Raw genomic sequence first — 26832 nt, forward strand, 5'->3', positions numbered from 1 at the left:
CACACACACGCGCACACACACACACACACACACACACACACTGACTGACTGATACTGCATTCTGAATGCACTGCAAAAGAAAATATTCATTCCAACAAGCTAGTCTTGGGTCATTCTGTTCAAGTCTTGAGCATCATACTTGGTAAACATAAGCATCATAAGGTTTTTATTCAAAAGGAATGTTTTCAAATATTGAATACTTGCCCTTCATTTGATTCTGAAACAGGAGTCTTGATCTGTTGCATAATAGGCCTATTCCTTAAAGAATTGTAGATTTACATTTGATTTACATTACAAACGTAGTCATTATTCATTCACTTATTATGATTTTGAAATTCAATGTCTGTTACTTGCTGTAATACATTAACCAAGACCTGTTTAATTTAATTGCATTTCATCTCAGCTGTAAGCTTATTCCAAATTGCTATTGGTATTGATATTCCTGTCCAATAATATCTCTGTCTTGACGAACATTACTGGTTTTGGAATAGTGTTGTTAAGATCTGCAGGCTATGTTGGATGTATTAATAGTAAGTTCTGTGAGTCTGCTGAGATCTGGAATAAAATATCTGGTTCATAGATGCTCTTGAGATGGCAGTAGCGAAGATACATACAGTAAAGCATAGATTAGAATTTCTGTACACCATCATTTTTCAACATTGATCATGATAACAAATGTTTCTTGTGAATCAAATCAGCATAGAAAGATTTCTAAAGGATCATGTGACACTGAAGACTAGAATAATGGCAGCTGAAAATTCAAAAATCACAGGAATAAATTCTGTTTTAAAATATATTAAAACAGAAAACAGTTATTGTAATTTGTAGTAATATTTCACTTTGAGCATAAGAGATTTCTTTCAAAAACATTTGCATGAATCTTACCGACCCCAAACTTTTGAACATTGTCATTATGTAAATTGATCTTATTTTAGGGATATCTATCTATCTATCTATCTATCTATCTACATATATAACATGTATTTATTTATTTATTTTTACAAATATCTTAATTTTCTTATTCTCTGAATTTCTTACGTCATGGTCTAAAAAGGTATTACCAACTCAAAACATTTGAACATTAGGGTTGTTGGCCTGTTTGTGGCTTCCTGTGGTATTGTTTTTATTGTGAGTCAGGAGAAATTGTCACAAGGTATCAGTAGCTGTAAGGTTTTGAGTCAAAGGTCCAAATAGACAAATGTTTTTTCTCTAGCATTGGTTTTGTATATTAGTCACTTAAATTGGGATTTGTGTGAATTATTGAAGCATATGGCTTTCCTTTAATAATCTCCTGCAAGTCTGAACTCGTTCCGTGTACCAGAATATTCTACACAAGGTCTCTCTGTAACTCTGTGAGCTTGGGTTTCTGTGATGACACACAGAGAAAGAGGATGGTGGTAAGATTTATAGGGCAAATCCTTACACATCAGGGAAGATGTCCCCATGACTTTGATGGCTGTATGTGCTGCAGACTGCTGTGGGCTGCCGATAAGCTTATGTACGTCACTAATCACACACTTCCCTTAAGCAAATAACATTGACCAGACCACACATTCAGATCTCATGACCGTGAAAATCTCACAACTGTTAGTAACATGTGCAAAGCTTTAAGGAGAATCCGTGACATACAGTGGTGCAGGTTCATTTACGATTATATTATGATGCATCATAATATATTGAATCATGAGGCATTGCATATTTACTGCACCACAGTGTAGGTGTTTGCTGATATTCAGCTCTGGTCAGTAGTGATCGAGGATTGTGCCAGTCACTGGCTAGCCAGCTTAATCTCTGTGTCTTATTTAATGTAGCTCATTACTCTAACTCTTTCTCACTGATTTAAATAAAGCTCTGTCAGCCCTTCAATGCCCCAAGCTGGGATTTACCTTTAATTGCACGTGCATGGAGAAGAGGGTGATCTCTTCTCTTTAAAGAAGGTTATTTCGAATACACCTTTGTTTTGCTTCATTTCTAATTTTAATTTTTCAACAGTAACCCTCTTTGCCATAAAGGGTTACATTATAATGAATATTCTGCCATCACCAGTGTATTGTTTCAAGTACTGTGACTTTGGAAAAAGAACATCTAGTCGTCTAGTAAAGTGATCTTTTCATAATATCCATATATGTGACCCTGGACCACAAAACCAGTCTTAAGTCGCTGCTGGGGTATATTTGTAGCAATAGCCAAAAATACATTGTATGGGTCAAAATTATTGATTTTTCTTTTATGCCAAAAATCATTAGGATATTAAGTAAGGATCATGTTCCATGAAGATATTTTGTAAATTTCCTACCATAAATATATTAAAACTTAACAACTTTAAAGGCAATTTTCTCAATATTTTGATTTTTTTTGCACCCTCAGATTCCAGATTTTCAAATAGTTGTATCTCGGCCAAATATTGTCCTATCCTAACAAACCATACATCAATGGGAAGCTTATTTGTTCAGCTTTCAGATATTGCATAAATCTCAATTTCGAAAAATTTACCCTTATGACTGGTTTCGTGGTCCAGGGTCACATATCTCAAATCCAGTTCTGTTTAAACATGCATAAACATTTTTTTCTTTTGTGTCCCATCACTGATCATGTCAAACCTAGTTTAATGCATCTTGACCTGGCATATCAAAATTATTTTCTATTTAAAGAGTATTTTAGATATTCTACAAAACATCTGCATTTGTATTCTAGGAAGACAACATAAGGTTGAGTGACAGGGTTTTCATATTTTTTGTGAATTTACTGAAAGTTATGACATTTTAATTCAACATTACAAAGTCAAAAAAGTGTAAATTGTGAATGAATCCTTCAGTACAATCTATAATATGCATTTGAATGGATAGGGTGAATTTTCATTCCATGATGACTTTAAGAAAACTAAAAAATAGACAAAGTAGGAATGAATACATGGAGGAGTTATTTTAAAGCTTTCTTTGTGCTGACTCCAACTAAAAACAAAGCATATCTTGGGCGAAGACAGACTATGACTTTTCTTCTCCTATTTTAATCACTGCTTTGTGGAGCCAAAGTTTTAGCTTTCACATAATTCACTTAAATTCACATTCAACTCCAGTGAAGGCCTAAATGAGATAATTTTCTAGTGCCAGCTTGGAGCTCATAAAGATTGAAACTGTGATTACAATGCCCCTCACACTTCATTAACTGATACTTTTCTTTTCCTATAATTAAAACCTTTTAAGTCTCAATGTAAAGGAGGTAGTGAAAGATTTTTAAAATGTATTTTGAAATAAATCTGAGTAAAATAAATGATCAAAAATAGTATAGGGGACTTGGTTCTATCTATCAATTGAATGATTGGATGGAGGCAGATCTGAATGAAAGTTTGGGGTTTAAGCTGACTAAATGATTAGAGAAGTCCTGCATAATGTCTGTCGCTTCGCCAGAAGATCGATTTATGATCATTTTAATTAAAAATTACAATGTATGTTTACATAGGAAAATAAATGGAAAAGCAGCAAAGTAGAATGCAAAGTGAACAGCACCTTGTCTGTGAAGTAAGCAATTTCAGTTTCAGACTGGAATGCTGGGATTTATCTCTAAAGTAGACTTTAAGTACAATTTATTTATTCGCTGATTAATGAAATTTCCAGATCATTCTCCTGATTTTTGTCTCATTCATAAGATATAGCCTTTTTCCTATCCTGTGCTCAGATCTCTCCTCCCAAAAACACTGCACATCCTGTATGACAGATGCAGGCAGAGATTCAAAAAGAGTAGGTTCGCTCTCTTCACCCCTCCCTTCCTCTCTCCCTCCTCCCTGTGAGTGTGTGCAGCGCTACGTCAGAGCAGAAGACTGGTGTGTATTTGTGTGTGCGCGCGTGTGTGTGTGTGCGCAGGCTGGTGACTGTGTGAGCCGGTGAGGAAACAGGAGCGTCGGAGATAGGAGACTCCACACAGACAGCAAAATCACGATGCTTACGCCTTTGCCCGCTTCAACGGCGAAACGCGCTGGTTTTACCTGTTTTGCGTTTTGACGGCCATGGAGCTCTGAAACATCTCTGCTGCTCTTTCTTGAGAAACGGATGAGATTGAGATTCTGGAACTATTCCATTAGGGCTCTTCTGGGGACTCTTTCCTGTTACTCAGACTGATTCGTTCCCTTTCCTGCAGTGTTTTCCTCTCTGAATCTATTAAAATGAAAGCAGAACTGGACTTTCAGTAAGTGTCAGTCATCCCGTCATTCAGTTGGAAGTTTGACTCTTGGAGCTGTTTGGATTAAACATGTGGAGCCAGTCAGGATATTCCAACCATTACCAACCTCATCCCGCTCACCCCTTTTACCATGTGCCCTACAGGTGGGTAGGCCTTCCTGTTTTATTTTAGATCACAATAGAGGTTAACGATAAAGTATGCGAAGCTAGGATTTTGGAAACAATGTTTACAGATTTTGCATCCTGTAATGGGGAATGTCCACAGAATGCTTCCGAGGGGTCATTTCAGGATGGATCTGCCTGACATTTGATGCTGAAACCATTTGACAGGTTTTCGTTGGATAATACTAGATTAAATCTAAACCACGTGCGTCTGTGGCAGGGATTACGTGGAGATGAGAATGAATTAACTGCTTTATTTATGTCAAGACATTGAGGAATTCCAAAAGGTTCTGTTGAACTGGCAAGTCGAGCGAGTTCTGTGGAAGTGAAGATGTGATGCATGAAAACATGTCATAAATACTTCACTCGCTGTTGCTTTAGTTTCCTTCTATCTCTGTGTGAAGTTGTATAGTGTGCTTCACAGACAGCATTCCTCCATATTTCATTGTCCTCCTTACTGAAGGTTTTGTATTTCCTGAATACAACAGCATTCCTATCTTGAAGCCAAATACTTCTGCAAGTGCGTTTACTTTCCTCATAACTTAGTGTTTCCTAATAGCTCAGAAAGGATAGAGATTGTTCTTTCATTATTTACTCATTGCAGGCCCTTGGCTCGGATGCATTTCTCATGATTCAGTGGAAATACTACTGTTTGTTTGTATTTTAGTGTATTTTCAGAGGCACAGCAGGGGTTGCTTTATTATAGTCTGTTTTATGTTTATTCCTGCATTGAGGTAATTATACCAAACCCATTATTATGAGTTGCTTCTCTAATAACTGCCCATGTGTTTGCCTTTCACGTTCCCTCTCTATTTACTGGAAAACTCAGTATAACGACATTTGTTGTTATAAAACTGACTCCGATTAAGCAGGCCTACTTCTCTAGCATTTGTTTAACCAACATATGAGAGTGGCCTGCTTTTGATTCACCTGATAATACTTTGCTGAAAGTGTTTCTATGTTGATGTTGAGTAACAGTTCATCCAATCTCTTGTAGATCTACAAGTTTGAGGTTTGAGTTTAAGTTTTTGTTTCATTAATTAAGGATTGCGTCATCTGTTGTTATACAATAATATGTTAAATTTGATTTTCTCTGCTTGGTAAAAGTGATGTTTGGTTGAATGATTGTACATAATAGGCTTGAATATAAAACATTGTAATGCATGCTTGCTGTTCAAAAGTCAAAAGTGAATTTTAGCTAGCTTGAAATTGCAACGATATAGTAAACTGAGACTTATCTCAATGGCAACGTATATCAGTTAACAATAGAATAACAATATGCTACACATTATACACTATCCATTATGGTGTTTGATTTGCATTATGTTTATAATCTCATAAAATCAATATCATAATGATCTGCTCTGTTAAGTGGTATTTCTAGGCTTTTAGGCTCCAGCATCCTTGGACAAGCAGTTTGGAGAATGAATGGATTTGGATGGCCTTGGAATAAAGTTTTTATTGCATGGTTTTTCCTTCAACATGCAATCTAAAATTCCATTTTTGAATACTGTCCATTTTTGAATTGAGACCGACTTTAACAATGGAAGGTGAACAACCTTAATGTTGTTGTGGAGTCATTGAATCATCTGGATTAAACATAAAGCAGTGTTTTAATCTGCTCCACATATGGTTCCACTGTGTCACGCCCCTGGACTCATTCTGTGTGTTTTTCCCTCTCCACGTGCTCCATGACCCAGTTTTCCCTTGTTAATTGTTTATTGAGTTCCAGGTGTGTGTTGTCAATTACCCCATGTATTTAAGGTCCTGTCTGTGCTTTCTAGGTTTGTCTGGTATTGAATGTCGTCTTTTCCCGCTATGTGTGTGTTCCTGGTTCATTTGATGTCAATTAAAGTCTGTTCGTTGGAAGTTTACTCCTCGTCTCCTCGTTCCTCGTTCCTTGCTCCGTGCTCCTCACAGTAGCGAACGTGACAGAATACTAGACCGATAACAGTTACCTCTGTGTGTTTCCTCCATTTTTGTTTCCATTTTTTCCTCAGTGTTTTTTGTTTCCGTAGTGTTCCCTCTCGTAGTGTTCCCTCGCCCACCCTGAATACCTCCTCCTCCTGCTGGAGCAGGGGGAAAGATCACTCGAGTGTTTTTGGCCCTCGTCGAACTCACCAGCTATCCGGACGACGCGCTCTGCACGTTCTATGACGCCTGCCTGAACACCGCGTGCAGAGCGCCATTGTCCAAGGATGGTCCTCGAGCGGATTTCGCCGCCTTCGTGGAGTGTATTCTGGCGAGAAATGGATTGCCATTCACCATCTGCCCCGTGAATGATCTCGCCGGATCCACTCCTGACCCAGTGCCCAGCCCTCCATCTCCCCGCTGCTTGGAGCGCATGCTAGAGCCCACCACTGACGGAGAGCCCAAGCTCGCCGCGGCCGACGAGCCATTGCCGCATGGAGTGACAGAGCAACAGATCGCCGCGGAGCCGGAGCTGCAAGTGACGTCAGTCAAGGTGTGAGAGCAGGCAACAGAGCCCGCCACGAGGGAGAATGCCGTGGACCGAGTGAGCGCGGAGTGGAGCTCCGCCCACTGCACCGCGGCTGAGGGTGAGCTGATTATACAGCTGCGACTGCTGGACTTCGAGGGGGACCTTATAGACTGGGAAACTGAGCTGGAAGCCGACTTGCCCCCTCACCTCTCTCCTTCGTCCCCGCTGGTCCCATCCAACCATGAGTGGGCTCCCGTTTCCCAGTCCAGCAGAGAGAAGGCTCCAGTCCCTGAGTTTAGCCCAGAGAGGGCTCCAGTCCCCGAGTTTAGCCCAGAGAGGGCTATCTATCCGGCTCCATCAGGCTCCTTCATCCCTTCGGCTCCTCCTCAGTCCTCTGTCGCTCCGGCTCCACCACGGCCTTTCGAATCCACGCCTCCGCGCCAGTCGCCGGTGCCATCTGCTCTGCCTTGGCCTCGGGCTCCTCCGCCACCTGCTCCACCGCCGTTGGTTGGCCCCCTGGAGTCGTCGGCCCTTCCTCCTCCATGGCTCCTCCCTCCGTCGGCTTGACCGTGGGTCGCCATCATGACTGTGGCCTGGGTCCTGCTTGGCCCCTCCTGCTCCAAGTCCTTCTTATCGCCTCCCTGGCTCCTCCCTCCATCGTCACCTCCCTGGACTCTGTCTGCTGGCCCCCTCCCGGGTGTCCGTCCTCCTCCCGAGCCTCCTCCCAAGTTCCCACCCGTGCCCCCCCTTTGTTGTTCTACGGCGCAAGGACGCGCCTTCTGGGAGGGGGGTGATATGTCACGCCCCTGGACCCTGGATTCTGTGTGTTTTTCCCTCTCCATGTGCTCCATGACTCAGTTTTCCCTTGTTAATTGTTTATTGAGTTCCAGGTGTGTGTTGTCAATTACCCCATGTATTTAAGGTCCTGTCTGTGCTTTCTGGGTTTGTCTGGTATTGAATGTCCGACTTGCCCCCTCACCTCTCTCCTTCGTCCCCGCTGGTCCCATCCAACCATGAGTGGGCTCCCGTTTCCCAGTCCAGCAGAGAGAAGGCTCCAGTCCCTGAGTTTAGCCCAGAGAGGGCTCCAGTCCCCGAGTTTAGAAAGTCTGTTCGTTAGAAGTTTACTCCTCGTCTCCTTGTTCCGTTCCTCCAAATATTTTTCACATATTTTACATTATTACAACGCCTCTCTCCCCAGTCTGGCATGAACGGCTCGAATAGTTCCACAGTATGGTGAGGGGCGTAACATTTCCGTCTCACGTTTGAGGTATTCGGCCAATCACAACGCACTGGATAGCTGGCCAGTCAGAGCACACCTCGCTTTTTCAGATCGATGAGCTTTGTAAAAATCGACGCGTTTCAGAAGGCGGGGCATAGAGGAGAAACAATAATGTACAGTATGTGGAAAATAATGTGTTTTTTTTACTTTAAACCGCATAAACACATTTCATTACACCAAATACACAAAATAATGTTCTTTTTAGCAGCATCATATGACCCCTTTAACCACATTAATTAACATAACCTAACAATGAAAAATAGTTCTAAAGCATTTATTAATCTTGGCTAATGTTAATTTTAACCTTTACCAATACATTATAAAACCAAAAGTTGTATCTGATCTTATAATATTATTTAATGGACGAGCTAAAATGAACTAATAATGAACTGTTGTATTGGTAACACTTTAGTATAGGGACCAATTCTTACTATTAACTAGTTGCATATCAGCTTGCATATTACTAGCATATTGGCTATATATTAGCACTTAAAAATTCTGCAGGACCATATTCTACTAGTTGAATAATTAGTTGTAATTAGGAGTTTATTGAGGCAAAATAGCAAGAATTGGACTTTAATAAAAATACAATGATCACACTTTTTTAAAGTTAACAAAGATGAATAAATACAGTTAGTAATGTATTAACTAATGGTACCTTATTGTAAAGTGTTACTAATATTTCATGAACATTTATTTATTGTTTTGGTAAGTATCTATATAATAAACAGGACAATTACAGCTGCTCATTATCACAAAAGAAATCTCTTCAAGGTGCCACAATATAAGATTTTGCAATAATTGTACGTTATCTTTACATATATCTTTTTCTATGTGAGGGAGTGTGTGATGTCAGTCAAATCCTGATTATCAAAAGCTGCTCTTGTAATATTTTTAATGTGTATGTGCACGTGTATCCTTGCATGTATGGATGCATGCAGCAGTTGTGATTATTCTGTATTGCAGTGACTGGATTGGCTCACACAGCAGGTGAGAGTGAAAGAGCAGATTGTCTGGATTCAAGTCCTGATTCATCTTAGCGACTGCCAGCCTGACCTCATTTATATGGCATATAACTTACCTGGACGTCTTAACTGATTGACAGTTTCATTAGTTCCTCATCTCACACCACACCAACACGTTCACTTATAATCAATCGGTCAGTCTGTTAAGTGTATTAGATTGCTCTTTGATTTTCATCATGCAGTACTCAGAGGCCTCTTCTATATGCAGTGTAATATCAGAGCTGATTATAAATGCAGCTCTTCATGAAAAGATCTTGAATCGGAGACAAAACTTACAGCACTGTCTTTTGTGTGATTATCTGTGCCATTTACAAAAAAAGCAGAATTTGCACTTGGAGCGCATCTGCTTCTCTAGGCTCGGCACGAACCAATCACATTTCAGCCTGTGTCCCAGAGAGGCCATGCTGAGACCCCAAAAGAGGGCTAAAAAAAGTCCCACGCTCATCTGAGCTGGATCCTGCCTTGTAATTTACGTTCTGACGCAGCTCCGTGATTTATCCAGTGCTGTCAGCAGATTGAGAGGATCAAAGATCAGAGGGATGATCCAGATGTGTGGATAAGTGATTTGTGAGAGTCTCAGACTCATTCGTGTCTCTTTCACTGTGATGAGTGGACATCCAGCCAGTGAAATGGAACATTTTTATTTCTATGTGAGGACAGTAGCTGCTACAGCAAGGGATATTGCCTGTCTTGAATCCACTTAGGGGTAAAAAATGCTAAGCAACTGTTTCCAGTGCTGCTTGGGAATGAACCACTATGTAAGGTAGGACTAAATGAGTGTTTTGATGTTTGAAATGTGCCTATTTGGAACTTTAGCAGCAACGTCATGTATCACATGACCGGAAGATGGATGCACTGCACCTTACTGTATATTTGTCTCGTGTTCTGTCCAGTAATATCAAAGTATAAAAATATATAAATTTACTCAAAAAGCAAAATTACATAAAATACTTTATGTATATATACACATACATGTGTATGTGTAGTGTATATATATATATATATATATATATATATTAGTGCTGTCAAACGATTAATCTCATACAAAATAAAAGTTTTTGTTTATATAATATATATGTGTGTACTGTGTATATTTATTATGTATATATAAATACAATAATACATGTGTGTTCTGTGTATATTAATTATGTATATATAAATATACACACATACAGTATATATTTTGAAAATATTTAAATGTATTTACATTTATATATTTATATTAATAGAATTTATGATATATTTAAATATACTTAATATATAAACATAATATATAAGCATATTTTTCTTAAATATATACACGCATGTCTGTGTATTTATATATACATGACAAATATACACAGTACACACACATATATTATGTAAACAAAAACTTTTATTTTGGATGCGATTAATCGTTTGACAGCACTAATATATATATATATATATGTGTGTGTGTGTGTGTGTGTGTGTAATATATATATATAATATAAATCATATATAAGTATAGATAGATAGATAGATAGATAGAAGTGAATATTTCTTAAATGTATACATGTATGTGCGTGTATTTATATATACATAAAAATATGTACAGCACACACACATGTATTATGTAAACAGAAACTTTTACGTTGGATGCGATTAATCACGATTAATCGATTTGACAGCCCTATTTTAAATGCATTTTTCTTAACCAATTGGCAAGTATTTGTCCTTGATTTTTATTGAATATTATTATTTTTTATTATTGTTTTACCTTGATGTTAATTAAAAATATATTTTTAATTAAAAAGGTATAGTCAGTACTATACACTAGGGGTGCTCCGATTGATCGGCTACCAATCATTATCGGCCGATAATCACGTTGGGATGATTGATCGCCGATCTCAAAAAACCAATCTCAAGCTGATAACGCTGCCATGAGAGGTTTGGCATGACATGGGGTCTCTGTCCGGCGCGGGTGAAATCATTATAATGCTGAAGGTGAGGTACTCACCTTCATATTTCTTCATTAGATAACTTATAAAGTAATTTGAAAACATTGTGTGAGACGTAATTTCACAAACAGCGAGAGTGAATGACCGTGCATGCGCTCTCTCAAAATACGCAAATGTCTTCAAATCACCACACGTCACGTCTGTCTATAAGCGAGCTGCACAGTTAACACAGGAATTGTCACTTGCACAATCGAGGCAGTGTCACATCGTCAAAATCATGATTGGAGTATCACTATAAATAGTTATAAATGATAAAAAAGAAGGCTTTAAAAAGATCGGTATCGGCAGATACTGCTTTCTGTGATCGGCCTCAAAAATCCTGATCGGAGCACCCCTACTATACACCAGAACTACACACGGTTGTTGTGTATAGTTAAACAATTAAAATATAGAGCAATATTTAAAATGTACAGATTGCTAATCTAACATCTTCTATTACAAAGCTAAATTAGAAAATCCACAATCACTTACATAAGAGGTCTCTTATCACCACCTTGGGAAGGGAAATGCAGCCTTGGTGAGCACAAGAGTCCGCTTTAAAAAACATTTGAAAAATCCTACCGGCCACAAACCTTTGAATGGCCATTTGATATGCCATTTTGTAAACTGATCTTGCTTTAGGGATGTTTAAATATTTTTACTGAAATAAATACCTCCTCATTTTCTAAATTTCTCACGCCTTGTCAGCTCAACTGACATTTAAATGTCGCTTTTCAACAAGGGACTCCGGCAGCAGCATAGGTCTTGCTAACATGCCCCGTCTGTCAATGTGTGTACTGTATGTGCGCAAGACCTTTAATATTAATTCATGCTAGCCATTTATAAAGGTCTCTCATTGCAGCTGAGGAATGTTTTTATCTTTAATTGAGAGATCCATTATAATCTCTCTTAGCTTTGTGTGAAATCACAGAATGTAAATCTGGCATTGTAAAAGTCAAGGCCAGCAGCAGTTCAATTCCCATTTAAATGAATCTGAAGGCCTGCAAAGATTGACACTGATGTGAATTGAGCTGTGCAGAATAATGAAATGAGCATCATCTGTCTTTGTAGGATGAGAGAGGTCTAAAAATAACATTGGTGTGAGAAGTGTGTGTGTGTGTTTGTGTGGATCAGCACCAGGTGTTTGGGTTCAGGGGCTGATATAATATATTTGTCTTTTTGCCATATACAAGAACATAGATGTGACTCCTACTTAAATTGCCTAAATACAAATATAACGCTCAAGAGAAAATATAAAACAGGCTTTGTTTACTCGTATAGCAAACCAGTGATTCTTGCTGTGAGAAGGGCACAGGGCTTTCATGAAGACCAAGAGAAATGGAGGGGGAGAGCTTGTCGTAAATGTCTTGAATAATTTCACATGTCATGGTGGGTGGTGAAAATTCCAGAGTGTAAATATTTGAGAATAATGTCGCTTTATGTTGTTGGAGACTTGCAAAAAATACAGTTTCTGTGAAACACTATGGTATTTTCTTGAACTTGTTATTGAGGTTTGCTGTGGAAATGGCACTAGAGGTCTGAATTCCCTCAGGTCCCAACTGATTACATTTGTTGTGGTGTGAGGAAAAGGTTGTAGTTGTGGGCAGGCAGTATAACTAAGTTGTTGGCTGGAGCAGGCTGTCTGTTATTTTTATTTTTATTTTTTTTAAATAATTAATCTGTGAAGCACATTTCTCGGTTCCCGGTAGAATTGGCAAGTCTGATACATTTCTGTAAATCAGTTTCTTTTAAACAGATAAAAAAAATCTGATTTTAAACAGATTCACAAATTGCTGGAATCAGGCCTAACATTATTAAAACTATTAGATGTGCAAGTCGGCAGCAGGTGGAAACTTGAGGGAGCAGATGGGTACTGGATTGGGAAAAATCTGTCCCACATGGACCAAAACATTGCTTGCTTGTATTAATGAGAATAATATGATATTTCAAAGCCTGTAGTTTAATAAAAATAAAACAATCATAGCAATTCATTCTCTGTCCAGTAAAGTGTTTGTATAATTTCATTATTTACATCACATTGCAGAAACAATTACATAACTAAAATCAGTGCAGCTTGTTTTAACGCTCATTTATGTCTTAGTCAGCAGGAGGCTGGGCATTACTGTTTAATATTTCAAGCTGTTCTTTTCAATTTTGACTTCATGATTTAGATTTGATCATTTGTTATTACTCAGAAACTGTAGGCCTATTGTATTAAATGTAAAATATATATATTTTAGATATATAAAATATATAGTACCATTCAAAAGTTTAGATTCAGTACAATTTTTTTTTATTTTTTGGAAAGAAATAAATACGTTTGTTTAGCAAGGATTCATGAAACTGATCAAAAGTGACAGTAAATACATTTATAATTTTGTTAAGATAAATGCTTGAACTTTCTGTTCGTTAAACAATCTTGAAAAAGAAGTATCACCGTATATTATATAAGCATTATTAAGCAATATTAAGCATCACACCTGTTTTCAACATGGATAATAATAAGAAATTTCTTGAGCACCAAATCAACATATTAGAATGATTTCCGAAGGATCATGTGACATTAAAGACACTGACTGGCTAATGTTTCATAATAATTCACATTTTAACTATATATATTTAACTATATTTTTGATCAAATATAGGCATTTTTCAAAAGACATTAAAAAGAAATCTTACTGACCCTAAACCTTTTAACAGTAGTGTAAATATCTCCATGCATATAAATGTAAAATTTAAATATAATTTTTGTTGTGTTCTTTTATTAAAAATGATTATATTCAGCTAGGTTTTATAATATACTGTAGCATCAAAAACCTGAAAAATATCAACTTGTTTTTTTTTACAGATTTAAATTTATTAAAGAATATAAATATTTAAATCACCCAACCTTTTAGTGGGTTTATCCTTTAGTTTTGACCTTTGACCTCATTATTTCCCCAACAAATACTTAAAAATAACCTGTGACCTTCATTCTCAAACCAGCCTGAATTTTAAGCTATATTGGGAAGCTACATTTATGCAAGTCAAACCTAGAGTCAGGTCTGCATGACTCATCATGTAAACACAAACATTCAATGACCAGGGATATTACAATACCACACACCATTGGTTGAACATAATCTGCCCTTCCTCTCTCTCTCTGTGTGTGTGTTTTTGTGTGTGTGTGGGCATGAGTGCAGTGACTCATACAGGCAGCAGATTGAATCAAGAGGGAACAATAGATTTTAGCAGAACAAATGGTCAGATGGAAAAGGCATGGATCAAAGAGCCATATTACCTGTTTCCTGCCTCATAATTACCTTCTGTAGGCCACAACAGCAGCACTCTTGATTCTTCTTACATCCTCCACAATGACAAAACAACATCTCTCACAGAGAGGAAGGGCCACACCACTGGGCCTCGGGCAGCTGGAGACTATATTAAACTGAGATCCATGTTTCCTCTGGCCTCAGTGGACCTCTGCCTCTGCTTTTACTTCAGACATCAAGTATCAGTTTTATGCAGCTCAACAGCATCAGTAAAGCACGGAGGAATATGAACAGACTCAAAGCAGCTCAGTTAGATGTGGTATGTTTTTTTTTTTTACTCCGTTCACGCCTTCTGGGCTCCTTATCAGGGTTTAACAAATCTGCAGCCACAAGTGCCAAGTGTTTTTTTGTTTTTTTTCTGAGATAAATGCTAATAGGTTTCAAACACTGTTTTGCATATGCTTGCTCTCAGGCTACACATTGGAAGAATCATCTTTTGTCCTTGACAAATCTGTTACACTGTCTGCCTGTTTTTTTGTTTTTCCGGTCACATTACTTTGTTTTGTGAATTTTTATGGTCAAAATCGATGGGTGTCTGTGCAATTGTGAATTTCACTCGAGGGCGAAAGATTTCCCAACATAGATTTTGCATAGGGTTCAAGTGATCATGTGAATTATCTGCATTGACCAACAGAAAGCTGTGACTGACCTGTGTTTCATACATTGCTACGCTACTTTTTGTTTTTCCGGTCACATTTACTTTGTTTTGTGAATTTTTATGGTCAAAATCGATGGGTGTCTGTGCAATCGTGAATTTCACTCGAGGGCGAAAGATTTCCCAACATAGATTTTGCATAGGGTTCAAGTGATCATGTGAATTATCTGCATTGACCAACAGAAAGCTGTGACTGACCTGTGTTTCATACATTGCTACGCTACTGACAATGAATAATGGACATTTTTTGGCAAACAAAATTTTGCTTAATGTCTTATTATGGGCAAAAAAGAATCCAGTAGTTATGTCTCTGCAAGTGGCACATTTTCTCATTTTCTTCAGAATTTTTTTTTTCTCATTCTGAAGATGTCACATACATTATTATGATTGATAATGGCAATATACTATCAAGACAGATTTTTCAGTATTTTTAAATGATGATGGATTACTGAGAATAAGATTCTGGAATAGAGTTTGGCTTAGAAATTAATTTAGAAATTGGCCCAGAAATTATAGACTGGTATAGGATCTTTGTTTAGAGTTTTTCCATCTGATAATTTTTTTTCCATAGAGTTATTCACATATTATACTAAATATAAGAGTTTGTTTAGATGTATTAACAAATATTGACAACAGGTGAAACGTTCCAGAAGAGAACTAAAATCCTTTTTAATCTGTTAACCAGCATAACATGTCATTCCAGTTTGTCCAGTTGGGTGACATTGGAGTTAGAGTAAAGTTGCTTTACATGTAATTTGAATACTGTGTCATCAAGCAGTTCTGTTTACACTCAACCGCTCTTCGGTCATAGTTTAACGTTCCCATGAATTGTCAGGTTCACCGCAATTTGATTAGAGTGAAAGACAGAGAAAGGGATATTCCCACTCTAGAAATATGACAAGGGCTTCTGTATTGTCTTTTTACACCCAAAGTCAATTATCTTTGCACCTATAGCCGATGTACTCCATTGTAACAAAATAAATGGTGTCGTTTTCTTGTCATTTTTTGTTAGTTAACATGTTACACAATGTTCCACCCACATGTCTGTAAAGTGACATCAGGGCATACTGTCACAGTCTTCAGCGGGTGTGCCCAGGATGGCCATCAGATGACACTGTTTTCTGTGAGCACATGGCTTGTGTTGTGTTTGTTTGGTGCCATGTGCTCTCTCCTGTCTATTGTCTTGCCCCGCCCATCTTGTTACCTCATTAGTGTTTAAGTTGCGCCACCTGTGTCTCCCTCGCTAGCCTCCTCATTTGGTTTCCTATTTATTCTCCTGGTGTCTGTAATTCTGTGCTGATCCGTCGTTTTTCATTGTGTGTGTTTTGTCTGCATGTAGTGCAGTTCCTAGCCTGCCTGTCTGTTTTCCCCCTTGGGTTGTTTTAGTTTGTTTTTGTTTCATTTTATTATTAAAAGAAAGAACCATTCATCCTGCACTTGAGTCCTCGCTTCATCTCTCCACACGCACCGTGACACATACTGTATATTAATGATAAAAACTGAGAATTTGGCTGCATTGTTTGGCTGATTCTGAAGTGATTCATTTATTTATGCAGTCTATATGTCTCTGATCGTTCTCAAGACATTCTGCTCTCAGAAGTATTGACAAAGGATTGTCTTTATACTTTCTCTTCTGATAACTTTCAAGGCTCACTTTGCTCACTGTTGATGCGTGAGAGGACTCGTTGGTTAATCTAATTTCTCCAGACGTCTGAGCTATTGAATTTCTTGATGTTTCTCTTCTGCTGATGTTCTGAGGTGAAGGAGGCTTGTGAATTACTTCTGACACCATAGACAGGAAGAGACAGCAGTTTGCTTAACAGAGAAGTTAGAAAGTTAATTGAAAAGACCTTTTGAACCTTGTTTCATCCACAGGAGCCTTATTTTACTCTCTGTTCAATATCATGTGCTGGAATCCTACAAAGGAAAACTAATTGAAAGAATCCTGTTTCTACCTTTGTGGATATAAGTGGGAGGAATTTTAAAGATCTGCTTGTTTCAATTGCTTTTGATCAAAGGAGACCAGGATTTCACTAACCTGATTCAAACTAAGTTGGCTTCAAGTTTAAGAGGATACATATTAGGGCTGTGCGATTAATCGAAATCGTCATAAAATCGCGATTTGAGCGTGCACGATTTCTAAATCGCTTTATAGCACGATTTTCCGCGCCCCCGACCTCCCGCAGTATGCTATCCGAACCAATCAGAATGCAGCGCGCCTAAATGGAGCATGAGAACAGAACAGACCAGGCGGGCATGCAAACGTAACGCCAGGTTCACACACTCCGTTTGTGGTGCGTATTTCTTCCGCGCCCATGTTAACGGATCAGAGCGTTCACACTGCACGCGAAGACCCGGTATTTCGGTACCAAGTCGGTACTAAAAAAATGAAAACGTTACGGTACCAGGTTTTTTTAAGTACCCGCGTCCTGTGCGATAGCAAAATGAGTCAGTGCTGCTTCTGCACCGCATACACACTGTATACGCACTGCAAACGGAGTACATGTGAACTTGGCGCAACAAATCTAGTTCAACATCTGAGGCAACGCCACAAAGAGCTCCATGACCAATGCATGGCAAAAAACACGGGACACAGGATTTTTTTTTTCCTGCCATATGTCTATTCTAGAGACATTTTGTTACACCTTTACTTAGTGATTATTTTGCCTTATGTCTGTTCTAGAGACATGTTACAGCTTTTTGATAAAGCTCTAATTGGTTTTCTTTTGGAAATATGTTTCAGATTCACACTAAATGCATTTATGACTGTAAAGCATGTCTGTGTGTGTCAAAATCGTGATTAAAATCGAAATCGCAAAATTGATCAAAGAAATCGCGATAGGTTTTTTTTGTCCATATCGCACAGCCCTAATACATATCCATTACTATTGTCATAAATTGATTTTTGTATGTATAGTGAAACGGTTTCCCCTTTTGCGGAGAATCGATACACTAGTACCAGCTGTGTTTTTTTGTCTCCATTCCTGCCAAAAAAGGGTTTAACTCTTGAAAGTGAAGAAATGGTTACTGTGAAGTAAAATAATTAATATTAATATATAACCTATTATAAAATATTCATTTTTGAAGTATTGGATATCAATATTTTTCATAGTATTGTATTTGATAAAAGTTTAGTAGTGTAACACTAATATACATCCAATCTTTTGGCTTTCATTTTGGCTTAGCTAATCTTATACCTAGTTGTTAAATGAGACCACAGTATTAAAGCAGAAGGTCATAAGTAACAGCATGTGAAAGTGACTTCTTATTCCAGTGGTGTTTATCCTGCCTGATTGATCTTCTTTTTGATCCCTCTTGCATTTTTCTCTCTCCAGCATCCTGCCTCTCTGACTGTCGCAGTCGATTTCGGAGATAAGCAGCCTTCAAAGTCTCATTGCACGCTGCCAAAAATCTCCAAGCTGCATGATGAACTACGTCAAATTGCCATCTATATTTATCCATGAATGAGCTCATTTCGTGACAGTGGCTTGTTGATGCCTCTGTATCAAATGGCAGGATGTAAAGTAGACATTAACTGAGATAAGTGTCTTGGGTTGACCAGTCAAGATATAAATTTGTGCCATATAGCCACTCAGATTGTCATCATATTCATGATGTGTTGTCAAAGACTTGTCATTTTCAGATACTGAACAGATTGCCCTTTATCTGTCTTCAAAGACAGGTGGAGACCTTTTCCATCTCATACCTCTCAGAGAGGTCATTGGCCTGATGGTTGAAGTGGCTTTTCCATGTCATCTTTAGGGCAATTGACTGTCTGATAAACATTTTGTGATTTGAGAAAGTGTTAGCTGCCAACACACGCTAATGACTGCCATCTTTTTGAATTTAGCCACATTTAAGTGGGACTGTATAAATCTAGACCTAGACGCAATTAGAGCTGGGTGATACATTGAATATTAGCATGTTAATTATGCTTACGATATTAAATAGAGAGTACTGTGAATATTGTGATAATGTGCTTTGCAGTGTTAAAGGCACAATATGTAAGATTTTTTATTAAAATATCCAAAAACCACTAGAACAGTGTTATATATTTTGCTGACATGTGTACTTACATTATCCCAAATGTTTGAAGAATGTTTAAATCCAGAGAAATAAGCAATTTTAACTAGTGACAAGGACCGTGTCCATAGTGTCATTGTGTCGCCTGCCAATGACGTCATAACCCCTCGATTTCCGGTTTTGTTTTGTAGAAAACATGGAAACACCAAAGACGCTTTAATATGTTGTGTTTTATTAGACCGGTGATGACCACACAGAGTAGCATTATAACAGAACTTTCAAATGTATCTAGTATGTTAAAACAGCGCTGCTGTTTTTCCACATACGCACGACCGGAAGGAGCGGTAGCGGTCGACTGTGGCATAATAAAAGCTCCGCTGCTTTTGAACCATGTGTCACGCTCGTTCAGCGGCCTCATTTAGCTTCGACGGCTTTCAGCCTCACCCTGCTTCATTCTACTACGTTAATAAATCATTAGCTCATCCATGAACATGATTTCTGCCTGAGTCCCGTCAGATTGCATCGGCTGTGGGGATGAAGACGACAACTCCCATGATTCCACACTCAGTCACGGCGTCATCAAACTTCGCCTTTGTTTCTTTATTTATTTTGAATACGTGCCCTCTAGCGGCAAAAAATTACATATTGTGCCTTTAAACATTGTAGTCAATCACAGACATGTCTGTTGAACACAAGAACGCAAAGACCAATCAGTGAGTAAGTTAGTCAGTGAAACTCCTGTGTTTTTAGTGGTATTGAGTGGATTCTGAGTTCTACATCATCACAAACCCTTTCATTATAATCAAAGTGTTGAAACAATGTAAATAAAAGAGATTTATTTTGCAGTGTAGACAGCAACTTTAATTATAATGATGAGAGTTTTTGCGAAAGCGCAGAACTCTGTGAGCTTGCTCTACACTTGAGTGACAGCTTTAGTGATTATAGGAGTGCTCTTGGTTCTCTTTCTATATAGCCCATTAACAATTTCAATAAAAGTAAAATTTTTCATGCTACTAACTACATTGCAAAGTTTTTGGATTGGCAAACATAATTATATGTGGGGTTGAATCCAAAAATGCGATGATTGACAGTGATAACCAATCAATGGATGGGATAAAAAATTATACTGTATGTCAAAATGGATCTATGTATTAAGTCTTGGAGTTAAAATGCAATCTAATAGATCTGCCACTTCTTCTATGTGTGTTTCTTTGTTCTTCAAAGAACTCGCTTTGTTGTTGAAACAACCTCAACTTTTTGTAGGAAGATTGCACTTTTTGTATCATTTTGGATCATGGTTATATTGGTACATTTAACTAAATATGATTTAAAATGTTACTTTTGTTCTTTTAGTAAAAACAGTAAGTGGTCTAGATGATTGATTTTAGGGCTGTCACGATTCACGATAAAAAATCCTTGATTGCATTTTGCCTGTGTCGATTAACCGGCAAAATACCGGAAGTGACACATTCCACGGACAAGAATCCATGAAAAGCATTTTTAGACCGTTTTCTATGGCTGCACGAAATATTAAAACCATTTAAAATCATAATAAAACATAGAATTCACAAAGACTGGGATTAAATAAAATAAATACATGCTCTGCAGGTTTAATATGCGCTTTATTTATATGCGTAGCTCAGAGTGGCTCCGCTCACAGTAAATGCTGCTCAACACATTCAGTTATCCTTTGCATGCATGGACCATCTCAAACTCCATATAACGTTGCTTATAACGTTGATCTGGGAACATTGTGCACCATTCTATCAGATTTATAAGGTACATTTATAAAACTACGCCAAAACAGGATACATTATTATCTTTCTAAATATGCTAATTGTTCATTGCGACTTCACAATAAATGTTTAAATCCAATTTTGCTTAGCTTGTCAGTGACACTGACGAGAAGCACATGAAAATCACATTCGATTATTTGCACAGCCCTGCTATATGTATTTTAAAGGGGTCATCGGATGCCCATTTTCCACAAGTTGATATGATTCTTTAGGGTCTTAATGAAAAGTCTATAACATACTTTGGTTAAAATTTCTCAATGGTAGTGTAAAACAACACTAGAGAGAGACTGATTAGAAAGAGACTGTTTACTTTAGCCGTGGAACTGCTAACTAGCATGTTATTAGGAAAGGCGATTTGCAAAGATTCATAAAAGAAATGTATACTCACTTCTTCTGTAGGTGAGGCTGGATCACGAATGATTCGCGCGAACATAAATGCATTTAGGCAGATCGGGGGTGCATTCCCTTCAAAAACAAACGTAATCCACTGCGTCTTCAGCGGCTCAGATGTCGGGAGTAAATGACGACTGATATGTTCATGATTACATCCAACAACAGAACACCCCAATCGCTTAGGAGTCATTCTTGTCTACAACCACTCTGGCGTCGAAACAATGACGGACTGATGACAGCTCAATCAGGGCGGGTCTAAGGTAAGACGGCCTTGTCAATCAACAATCGTGGGAGGGGCCTGGGTCTGTGTGACGTCACACAGACAGGCATCTGAGAATAGCTTGATATGAGAAAGGGGAAATGATTTAACAAGATTTAAAAAAAAAAAAAAAACTGGGTGGATCTTTATCATTATAGGGTGGTTGTGTACAGTACACACACTGCCAACACACATTTCAGTTCAAACAGCTTGTAAAAGTGCATGTCGCATCCGATGACCCCTTTAAGTCATTTTAAAGTCTATTGTTTGCTTAGGTCTATTTTTATTACTACAAAAAAAAATCTGATTACCCGATTAATCGTCAGAATAATCGGCCAATTACTAGATTACCAAAATAATCATTAGTGACAGCCCTAGTTGATTTTGTAGTAAACAAGTAGCTCTTCTAATTAGATCATGCCTTTTTCATGGGGGGCAAAAATAATCACCTTTTTAAATTATTCCATCTGCCAAGCCCAGACTCGCTCATCAGACTGCCAATAAGAGAAGTGTGATTCATCACTTAACAGAACATGTTTCCACTGCTCCAGAGTCCAGTGTTGGTGTGCTTTACACTAGAGACCTGCGCGGGACGGATTTTTCAGTCCCGCTCCCGCAAGATTCTGTCCCGCTCCTGCAGAAATATATCTTATCTGGTCCCGCTCCCGCCCGCGACATTCATGTTTTGTCCCGCTCCCGCCCGCAAAAGCCCGCATAAAAGTAACGCACCCTGTTGCGTTGGGTCCCGCGGGAGTGCAGGTCTCTACTTTACACCACTCCATCTGATGCATGGCATTGTAGCTGCTCGACAAGGGAAACCCATTCCATGAAGCTCCCGCCGCACAGTTTTTGTGCTGATATTAATGCCAGTGGAAGCTATGGAATCAGCAGTGTTGGTGACTTTTACACACCATGCGCCTTGGCACTCAGTGACTCTGCTCTGTAACTTTACCTGGTCTTCCTTGTTGTTGCTGTTCCTAAACACTTCCACTTCCCAATAATACCACTCAAATTTGTGCGCAAAGAAAACAAAAATAACGACTTTATTCAACATTCCTCTCTTTGCATCAGAACGCCGGCTCCTGCATCTGCAGCACCACACGCATGCGTCGTGGTACTCTCCTGTCAGACTGACAGGGAAGAGAAGAAATTGTTGAATAAAGTTGTTATTTTTGTTTTCTTTGTGCACAGAAAGTATTAAAGTATATAAAATTACAGTTGAACCACTGATGTCACATGAACTATTTTATCAGTATCTTACCTTTCTGGGCCTTGAACATGTCAGTTGCGTTGCTATCTATAGAGGGTCAGAAAGCTCTCGGATTTCATCAAAAATATCTTAATTTGTGTTCTGAAGATGAACGAAGGTCTTACAGGTTTGGAATGACATGAGTAATTAATGACAGAATTTTCATTTTTGGGCGAACTAACCCTTTAAGAGGTGTAGTACTTTTGTCCATATAGTGTATATTGAATTTTCATCACAATTTGGAAAAATATCAAGACATTTTTAGCTACATCGTCCAACCAGACGTAAGGTCATAGACTTGAGTTGCACTCACAATCTTCCTGCCTTATCAACGCTCCTTAAGTAGCTCTTCTGTGTCCTTTCCCTGAGTAGAAACTAAAGTTCAGTAAATACATGACTTGCTATCTGTAGTTTGTCTGTGTCTGAGACAGCTGTAGAATTATGATACTAAATGTGGCGTCTCATTTCATAGAGCCTCTTCCCACTCGCCCGTTACTGCATACACAGTGCTGACAGCAAAATTACCAAATATTACCTTTCCAATGACAGATTTAATGAGTAATCTGTTGGTGGGAATTTGCTCTTGAGGGATAAAACAGTTGGTGAACCTAAAATTACAGGTTTTGACAACATGCCAATCGTGCACACTAACCACTCCCCCATATATGTTATAATTCGTCATTTCACTTAACTGATTTGTTGTCAATGCTGTTTCAGAGCAATACTTGAAAATGACCACTAGGTGTCACCGTAGAGACGGGTGTCGAATTGTTTTGAAGCCTCGGCACATTTCCTTCGACTGTTTCAGTGTTTCATGAAGCCTCGCTCTGCCCACCACTAAATACTGGCACTAGACTAATGAACTGGCTCCGTAAAGTTGCTATCAACTACTCTGTGATAAACGCAAGCAATACTCGGCCCTGAATGATGGTCGGGGCCTCGTATTTATAGTGTGTGTGATTGGATGCAGGTGAGAGTGTAATCAGTGAAGTGGAGCATGGGAAATGTAGTCCGGGGTGACATGTAACAGTTTGTGTAGTGTGAGAGTCAACATAATAGAAAGGCGACCTCTGGTGGCGAGCAGATGGAAGACCACGTACAGGATTCGTGACACAGAGAATTCATTTTGGTGCTAACTGCAAATTTTAATTCAGTGGTTGCAGTACAGCCAGTGACCTCATACATAAAACCATGCATATTTTTTGCCATATGTATATCTATGTGTATGTCAACGAATTGCTGCTGCATTGACCACTGTTTTGGCACGTTTGAATACAGTGGTGGTCAGGTGCTTTAGGAAACCCATTTTTGGAAAACACTGTGAGAGCAAGCCATCACAACACTGCAAACCATTGCCAAACATTGCCATTGAGCATTCAACATGCAAATGCATGTGTGGTGTCGAATTGTTTCGAAGCCTCGGCACATTTGCTTCGACTGTTTTAGTGTTTCATGAAGCCTCGCTCTGCCCACCACTAAATACTGGCACTAGACTAATGAACTGGCTCCGTAAAGTTGCTATCAACTACTCTGTGATAAACGCAAGCAATACTCGGCCCTGAATGATGGTCGGGGCCTCGTATTTATAGTGTGTGTGATTGGATGCAGGTGAGAGTGTAATCAGTGAAGTGGAGCATGGGAAATGTAGTCCGGGGTGACATGTAACAGTTTGTGTAGTGTGAGAGTCAACATAATAGAAAGGCGACCTCTGGTGGCGAGCAGATGGAAGACCAGGTACAGGATTCGTGACACAGAGAATTCATTTTGGTGCTAACTGCAAATTTTAATTCAGTGGTTGCAGTACAGCCAAAGTGACAGTAAAGACATTTATAATTTACCAAAAAAATGTGTCATGGTTTCGACAAAAATATTAAGCAGCACAACTGTTTACATTGATAATAGTAATAAAAAGGATCATGTGACTGCAGACGGGCTGCTGAGAATTCAGCTTTGCCATCATAGAAATAAATTACATTTTGACTTATATTAAAGCAGAAAAGTGTTATTTTAAATTGCAATAATATTTCACAGTATTACAGTTTTTACTGTGTTTTTTTAATCAAATAAATGCAACCTTGGTGAGCATAAGACATTTAAAAATCTTACAGACCCCACCCCAAACTTTTGAATGGTTTTAGTGTATGACTAATAACACATGCAGAAGGGTCATTACTTCCCAGTCTTTGCAAGATCTAGCGGCTCTTTTCAGGGGTCATCTCTCAGTGCCTTGACACTGACACAAGACACCACTACACCGCTGGCATTTTACCCTCCCAACCATACGAGACAGCTAGACACTCTAAAGCCCCGGCAACAGAGACTGAGCGCTGAAGCCTAAGCCGTGAAGAGACAGGTAAACAAAAGCCTGCTGCTGTTCTGCAACACTGTATATGGCATCAGAGGGACGCTTATTGATTGTAAGTGGAGACCAGGTCATGTTCACCATTGTGAAAATGCTCTCAGTGAAGTAATGGGGTCTCTTATGTACGGTTTTAGCTTACTGGTAAACAAGCTGCACTAACATGTTTTCTTAAGGTGGTTTGCAGGGTGTGAAGTTGAGGCTTGCTTTAGTTACATTTTAATTTCAACTGATTTACTGTTAATGTGCTTCTGAGAAATGTGAGTTTAAGTTTAACAAAGCTTTTAATGTGACAGAAACGTAATAATGTTAGTCGAATGCAATAATGAAACTACTCAATAAATCGTTGCACAGCCTGTAACATTATATTAAATGGCTGTCATATGAAACATTTTTGGATGCACTATATAGCATAAATTGCATGCTGACCCTGGGTCAGTGTGTGGGATTTCTAACTGATTATGTGGTGATTCATTGTAACCAGGGGACCTGCATTAAATGTCAGAAGATGAAATTTGTATCTGAGCTTTCTGTAAATTTCATCTCTCTCCCTCATTCGGTGTGATGTGAATGGGAATGACCTTGTCCCAATGAGAGAGCCATTTAAAATGCTTTTCAACCTGCTTTGAAACACAGTGTTTAAACACAGCTCATCTGAACATTTTTAAATAGACACCACCTTTACACGCCCAATGAACAAATAATGGTTCAAGGCAATTCATTTTGCAGCTGCAAAACATACCAGCTGGCTTGTGCCAAGCAATATAGAGACAAATCCTTCACTTTGGGGTGAGTTGTCTGTTCAATTGAGAGATTGGTGCCTTTTAACAATTTGTTTCACATGTACGCAGTTATCTGACGTGCACTACTTAGCTGGATATAGTCTTGCATCCTCAGATAAATTAATGCATTTGTATTTATAGTCCTTCTTGTCTTTCACTTGCAGTTTAGCTTGTGTTGTGCCAAGTTTGCTTGAGGGTCTCGTCAGTGGAAGACTGTTATGACCACTTGATCCAACTTCCAGTCATCGTGATTCAGAGTCTTGGCGCAAATTGAAAAGTAACATCAAGTGTGGCAGTGACGTCTTAAAAAACAGGTGACAAAACAAGTTACTAAAGGAAATCAACAGACTGACTGAGAAATATTGACTTGCAGCAAAAGGTCTGGTTCACATTGAAGCTTATTCTCAAGGACTCGCATGCTAAAACAGCAAACTAGTTTATTTTGTTTTTTCTGCTTCCATTTATGAGGCATGTTTGTCTGAAATAAATTATACCACAACAATGAACCAGCCTAGAAAACATTTATATATAACATATATGTGACTCTGGACCACAAAATCAGCCATACGTAGCACGGGTATATTTGTAGCAATAGCAAACAATACATTGTATGGGTCAAAATTATCGATTTTTCTTTTATGCCAAAAATCATTTGAATCTTAAGTAAAGATCATGTTCCATGAAGATATTTTGTAAATTTCCTACCATAAATATAATTTTTGATTAGTAATATGCATTGCTAAGAACTTCATTTGGTCAGCTTTAAATGCGATTTTCTCAGTATTTAGATTTTTTTGCACCCTTAGATTCCTGATATTAAAATAATTGTATCTCGGCCAAATATTGTCCTATCCTAACAAATCATATATCAATGGAAAGCTTATTTATGTATACATCTTTACCCTTAAAATATACCCTTATGACTGATTGGTCCAGGGTCACACACACACAAACACACACACACAC

The 26832-nt window shown here is 38.4% G+C and overlaps 1 protein-coding gene across 2 annotated transcripts in view; it reads left to right on the forward strand.

The window, feature by feature from the left end:
• Positions 1 to 26170, forward strand: part of LOC107725731 (pleckstrin homology domain-containing family A member 7-like) — a 39439-nt gene extending 13269 nt beyond the window's left edge. Inside the window, exon 4 of one of the 2 annotated variants that reach the window (XM_016535108.1) lies at positions 26031 to 26170. In XM_016535108.1, the coding sequence (XP_016390594.1) occupies positions 26031 to 26088 (58 nt within the window). In that variant the 3' untranslated portion in view covers positions 26089 to 26170. Of the gene's footprint in view, positions 1 to 18340; positions 18438 to 26030 lie in introns of those variants that run through there. The other variant, XM_016535109.1, reaches the window with a different exon arrangement.
• Positions 26171 to 26832: the final 662 nt, after the last annotated feature.

This window comes from Sinocyclocheilus rhinocerous, unplaced genomic scaffold (genome assembly GCF_001515625.1).
Source record: "Sinocyclocheilus rhinocerous isolate Xijiao unplaced genomic scaffold, SAMN03320098_v1.1 scaffold426, whole genome shotgun sequence".
In the NCBI taxonomy this organism is placed as follows: domain Eukaryota; kingdom Metazoa; phylum Chordata; class Actinopteri; order Cypriniformes; family Cyprinidae; genus Sinocyclocheilus; species Sinocyclocheilus rhinocerous.